Raw genomic sequence first — 5706 nt, 5'->3', positions numbered from 1 at the left:
CCCGTCCCCGCCCCCCCTTTTTCCCCACACCCGCACAGCTCAGCCCAGCAGTGACTTTATTGTGGGGTGACAGTGCAGCATCACACAGCACGGCCCGCTGGGGACCCGGCCCTGTGGGGTGCGACGGCAGCCTCTGGGTCCCCCAAAAACGGCCCGTGGGGAGCCCTTGCCTGGGGGTGCTGGACGAAGGCTTGCAGTGGGGCAGCCGCCCCAGCACACTAAGGTGTTGCCCCCCACGGCTCTACCCCCCCGTGCTGTGCTGCCGCGTGGCTTTCCGGCCCTGCTCCTTCCCAGCGGCACTGCAAGAGAAGGGGGGCTGTGATGGGGTCCCAGGGCTCGGCCCCGCAGGACCCCCTGGCACCGCCCGCCCTGGCTCACCCGCCGTCCCCGGCGTAATGCCGCAGCACATACTCCTCGAAACCGTCGGCCGCCTCCTCGTTGCCTCGCTCCTGCCGCGCCACCTCCTCCAGCAGCTCCTCCACGTCATCCACGAAGTCGACGAAGCGCAGGCGGTCGTGGGTGAAGGTGCCGTCGGCCCCGAAGGCGCCGTCCAGCTGTGCCGCCAGCCCTCTGAAGTGCCCCCCCCAGCCCTGCCGCCCCATGAAGCCCTCCAGCAGCCGCAGGAACTCTGCCTTCTGCACCGGCTTCAGCGCAGCCCCCAGCACCTCCCGGCCCTCCTTGCGGGCGCAGTCAGCCACCCCCGAGCAGCCCTGGGGTGCCTGGTACCAGCTGAGAGGGGGCAGCTTGCGGGGGCCGTGCTGGGGGGGACTGTGAGACGACTTCCCCCAGGTTTTCCCTGGCTTGTGCTCCCGGGGGAGCCGGTGGTCCTTCCTGGGCCTGTGGGCTTTGGTCTGCTCCCTCCTCTCCCGCTCGTGGGGGACCCCTCCGGCACCGTGCCGCTTGTGCCGCCTGCTCTCCTTCTTCTCTGCCTTGAAGGGCTTCTTCCAGGGCCCAGGAAAGGGCTTGGCCGCTTCCAGCTCCTGGCCCAGGCGCTGCTCCAGGGTGCTCAGCTCCTCCAAGAGCCCCTCAAGACCCCCAGGGCCCCGCGCCCGTTCCAGGGCACCCACCAGCTCCTGCCGCACCAAAGCCAGCCGGCCGTGCTGCCAGGTACCCTCGCGCCGTGCTGCATCCTCACCATGGGCTGAGGCACCCGTGCTGGGGGGCTGCTCTGACGCTGGCTCCCCAGCCCGGGGGCTGCCCGGTGACCCCGCAGCTCGCAGGTGCTGCAGCTCAGCTTGGGCGTCACGGAGCGCGGCGGCCTCCCGCTCCAGAGCTGCGCGCAGCCGCGCATTCTCCGCGGCAAGGTTCTGCTGCTGCGCCCCAGCCGCCACCGGCTCACCCTCGCTCTTCTGCAGCAGGGCGTGCAGCTCTTCCTTGTGGGCCTGGGGCAGGGGGAGGGAGTGGGGGGGCCATGAGTGAGGTGGGAGCGCGAGAGCAGTGCCGGGACATGGCACCTGGCTTCCCCAGGCACGACCACGCTCACCCACCTGCAGCTCCGCCTGCATGAGCCGGATCTCCTGGTTCTCCTTGGCCAGCTTGTCCAGGAGAAGGCTCACAGACTGCACGCTCTGGGGGTCCCCGGCATCCGACGAGGGGGCCTTCTGCTGTGAGTCCTGGGGTAGAGGAAGGATGGGAGCCCCGGGGGGACTGGAGACACTGCCTCCCCTTGGCCAGCTCAGAGGGGCTGAGCCCCGCTGCGGACCCCCTCCGTACATTGCCATCGGTGGACAGCGGCAACTCCTGCTCCCCGGCTGCCACGTCCTGGCTCACCACGTTCTCCATGGGACCTGGAGAGGAACCAGTCAGGGACGTCTGACCATGGCTGAATGTCCAGGCTGCTGCAGGGCTGTACCCTGCCCGGGCAGGACAGTCCCCCATACTCACCATCCGCCAGGTCGTAGGTGCCACCTGGGGAGAGGAAGGGACAATGAGGGGGACACCAAGACCCCTGCCCTGCCCCTGGGACCCCCACTCACCGGAGATGATCAGCAGCCCCACAGCCACCAGTGCAAAGGCACCCAGCAGGTACTTGCTCATGCTGAGCCCGTCCCTATCACTGGCATCCGGTGTCCCTTGGTGCTGGGCAGGCACGGGAGGGGGGGGCCCAGGACAGGGCTTGTGGCCCTGCCGTCGCCGCAGCCCCTCCACATCATCATCACTGCTGGTGCAGCTCCCCTCGTCTGTTGGTGGTCCTGGGGAGGGACGGGGGGACCTCCAGGGAGGGTCTGCACCCCAGCACTGCCAGCACGGACCCCCCCAGCCAGTCCCCTGCAAGGGCCTGACCTGCTATGGGGTTGTCAGGGCAGGGTCCCGGCTCAGCCTCAGCATCGGGCTCCTCCTGCTCATCGCCATCCGGCACACCGGGCTCTGTGGAGCCATCTGGGGCGGGCACCGCCCCGGCCCTGGGGTCCCAACACTCCTCCAGGTCCTGTGGGCACAGGCACTGAGGTGTCAAACATCCCCACGGGGTGAGCAGGACCCCAGCCCCTCCCTGCTCCCGGGCTTACCCCCAGCCCGCTGCTCTCTGGGTGCTGGGTCTGGCCGGGGAAGGCAGCTGTGCCATTGGCGGCCACGGCTGGGGAGAGGCAGAGAGCGGCGGTGAGCCAGCGGCACAGGGGAACACCAGGTCTGCCCTGTCCCCACGGCTGCTGCCTGCCTGTGGTGGTGTCCTGGGTGCCTTCCTCCTCCTGCAGCTCCTCATCCTCAGCCCCATGGGAGGCCAAATCCTGCTCTGGACCCACCGTGTCGACAGGCAGACCCTGGGAGAAGGGGGGGCGGGCGGGTGGCACCTTCAGCCTCAACCCCCATCTGCCTCCCTCTGCCCGCAGCCCTGCCTGCAGCTCCAGGCAGGCCATGGGTGCTGCCTCAGGGTGTCTCCAGCCCTCACCTCACCGCCCGCCAGCACCCAGCTGTAGTCCGAGACCCGGGAGGCTGTTTTCTCTGCCATGGGGACAGTCCAGAGCCACCTGCAAGGAGATGGACGGATGGAGGGACAGACAGAGGGACAGGTGGAGGGATGGAGGGACAGAGAGACAGAAGTAGGAATGGATGGAAGGGCAGATGGAGAGACGGATGGAGGGATGGAGGGACAGAAGGAGGGATGGACAAAGGGATGGAGAGACAGACGGACAGAAGGAGGGATGGATGGAGGGACAGACAGAGGGACGGACAGAGGGACGGACAGAGGGACGGAGGCACAGACAGAAGGACATGACCCAGCTCCCAGCACCGCCGGGATTTGACTGGGAGAAGTGCGGTCCCCGCTCCCCAAACCCTGCCCACCCCGGGGGATCCCCGGCTGCTGCAGGGAGCAGCCACGGCCGAAGCACCGGCCGCCCCAGGAAAACCAGACCCTCGCACCGCCCCCCCCCCCGCCCCCAGCTGCCGCCGCGGGTATTTTTAGCCGGGTGATGCTGCCCGACAGGTGGACGGAGGACGCGGGGCCCGGCATGGGGACCCCGGGGTGCCGCAGGACGGCGGCGGTACCGGGACCTCGAGCAGCCCCCGCCCTCCCCCCAGGTACCCGGAACCGGCCCCGCACGGTGACGCTCCCTCCCTCCCCGCCCCTGTGGCCTCGGTACCGGGCTGTGCTCGTTCAAGCCGCGCCCGCTGCGCAACTCCCGGCCCGGGGTCCCCGGACCCCGCCCGGGGAAGCGGACTCCGCCTCGGCGGCCCCCAGGGCCGGGAAGAACCGGGCGGTACCTGCTGCCGCTGCCGGCCCCGGCCGCGGTCCCTTTCCCCGGGAACTTTCCCCGGTGCCGGTCGCCGCCCTCGGGAAGGGGCATGCACGTGACGCGAACAGCCAATGGGGACGGGCGGTGGCGGCGACGGACCAATGGGATAGCCCGGGGCGGGCACGCGGGGCCCCTCCGGTACCGGACACCCCGCACCCCCGGTACCGGACACCCCCCCCGCCCCGGCGGGAGCGGAGCGAGACACTGAGACGCGGGTTTCAGAGTTTTATAGCGACGGTACAAAAGTTTCCATTAACGATCGGCTAAAAGGGGGGAGAGGGGTAACACCAGGACTGTCCCAGGCAGCAGGACTGCCCCGAGCATGTGGAAGGGACACCGGGACCGCTGCACAGCCCCGGGGGGAAGTCGTGGATGGCGGTGGGGACCGGATCTCACACACACACACACACACACATGCCCTCCAAGAGCACTGACCCCACGAGGCAGAGCTGGGGGGGCACCGGGGAGCCTCAGCCCCTACGGGCCAGTGCACCGAGGCTGCAGCCTCCCCCACAGCAAAGGGCTGGCAATGGCACAGCCAGCACCGGCCCCGGTCCCAGTGGCAGCTGGTGGAGCCACAGGCAGTGCCTGGCACCATCTCTGGCTGGTGGGGGGGGCGGTGGCAGCGGCAGCGGCTACAAAAAAAGGGGGTTTGGTCCTAAATTGGCAGGGGAAGCTGCTGGCAGTGGTGGGAAAGCAGCTCAGCCGTCGTTGGCGGCCACCAGCTGTCCCAGGCCCTCCCGGACATAGACCGACTGGATCTCCTTGGTCTTCAGGCAGAAGTCGCAGGCCCAGACGGCAGAGGCCTCAGTGGTGAGCAGCCCATAGGCATTCTCCGTCATCCCCGTGCACTCCCGGTGGAACCACTTCTGGCAGGAGGCCTCGCACAAGATGGCGTCTTGGTCGTCGTTCACCTCGTTGCGACAAGCCCCACAGGGGTACACCAGCCCTGGTGGCGGCTGGTGCCCTGAACTGCCGGCTGCCTTACCGGGTGGGGGTGGCGGGAGGCTGTTGGTCTCCGGGGTGCCAGCACCGCGGCCAGTGCTGCCAGGGGCGAAACCGGGCTGCGCCCCGTTGACAGTGGCGGGCGAGCCTGAGTGCTGCTCCTGGGCAAAGGTGCTGGGGGTGGGGTTGAGGTTCTTGCCCCCCTCCTCGCTGCCGGCAGGGAAGCCGGGGTCAGCCCCGGGGAAGGGGCTGGCGGTGGGGGGCAGGGGGGGCACGTTCTGCCCTGGGCGCTGCATGGGCGACTGTCCAAAGAGGTTGCCGGGTTGGCTGAAGCGCTGGGAGGCTGCCGGTCCCCCGGGGGGGTTGAGGGCTGGCCCGGGGCCCATGTCTCCCCGGGGGGGCTGCCCCACGGTGGGGGAAATCATGGGCCCGAAGCCCCCGACGGGCCCCTGCAGGAGCTGCCCCGCGGGGGGGCTGAAGTTCTGTCCGAGGGGCTGGCTGAAGGGCTGCCCCGGGAAGCCCATGCCCCCGGGCTGGACATAGCCAGGGTTCTGGGGGGGCATGCTGAAGGCCGGGCCCATCTGCCCAGGGGCGAAGGGGGGGGGCTGCCTCCGCAGGGGCTGGGGGCCTCCACCGTAACCGGGGGGCACCTGCGGTGACATCCCCCCCTGGACGCGGAAGCCGCCGAAAGGCACGGGGCTGCCCAGGAAAGGGGCAGGGGCTGCGCCCACCTTGGGGGCCCCAAAATCATCCTCGAAGGGGTTGGAGGCCACCAGGTGGTCCACCATGGGGGTGGGCGGCGGGGCGAACTCCGAGAGGTGGGAGTAGGCGGGGCCCTGCGGGGAGAAGGCGCCGGTCAGGGCTGCGGCCCCCCCGGCCCCGGCCCCGTTCCCGGCCCCGCCGCCGCCCGGCCCTACCTGCGTGTTGGACTTGCGCCGCTTCTTCTCGGGGCTCTTCATCTGCAGCCCTACGGGGACAAGCGGGGCCGCGTCAGCCGCAGCCGGGGCTCCCCCCCACGCCCGCCCGC

General features: G+C 70.1%; 2 protein-coding genes across 2 annotated transcripts in view; both read right to left on the bottom strand.

Annotated features, from left to right (window-relative positions):
* The window catches only part of PMVK (phosphomevalonate kinase), a 5379-nt gene extending 1606 nt beyond the window's left edge, over positions 1 to 3773 (bottom strand). The window contains exons 1-9 of the mRNA XM_010564171.1: positions 3703 to 3773; positions 2888 to 2966; positions 2508 to 2759; positions 2284 to 2428; positions 1977 to 2192; positions 1885 to 1908; positions 1714 to 1787; positions 1488 to 1613; positions 379 to 1382 (exon numbers count right to left, since the gene is read on the bottom strand). Coding sequence (XP_010562473.1) covers positions 379 to 1382; positions 1488 to 1613; positions 1714 to 1787; positions 1885 to 1908; positions 1977 to 2192; positions 2284 to 2428; positions 2508 to 2759; positions 2888 to 2947 — 1901 coding nt within the window. The 5' untranslated portion in view covers positions 2948 to 2966; positions 3703 to 3773. The remainder of the gene's footprint in view (positions 1 to 378; positions 1383 to 1487; positions 1614 to 1713; positions 1788 to 1884; positions 1909 to 1976; positions 2193 to 2283; positions 2429 to 2507; positions 2760 to 2887; positions 2967 to 3702) is intronic.
* A 522-nt stretch (positions 3774 to 4295) lies between these two features.
* The window catches only part of PYGO2 (pygopus family PHD finger 2), a 5929-nt gene continuing 4518 nt past the window's right edge, over positions 4296 to 5706 (bottom strand). Inside the window, exons 2-3 of the mRNA XM_010564027.1 lie at positions 5597 to 5646; positions 4296 to 5515 (exon numbers count right to left, since the gene is read on the bottom strand). Coding sequence (XP_010562329.1) covers positions 4436 to 5515; positions 5597 to 5638 — 1122 coding nt within the window. The 5' untranslated portion in view covers positions 5639 to 5646 and the 3' untranslated portion in view covers positions 4296 to 4435. The remainder of the gene's footprint in view (positions 5516 to 5596; positions 5647 to 5706) is intronic.

The sequence above is a fragment of the Haliaeetus leucocephalus genome, unplaced genomic scaffold, assembly GCF_000737465.1.
Source record: "Haliaeetus leucocephalus isolate CR32 unplaced genomic scaffold, Haliaeetus_leucocephalus-4.0 Scaffold175, whole genome shotgun sequence".
Lineage (NCBI taxonomy): Eukaryota > Metazoa > Chordata > Aves > Accipitriformes > Accipitridae > Haliaeetus > Haliaeetus leucocephalus.
This window is presented reverse-complemented; position numbering and strand designations above follow the sequence as displayed.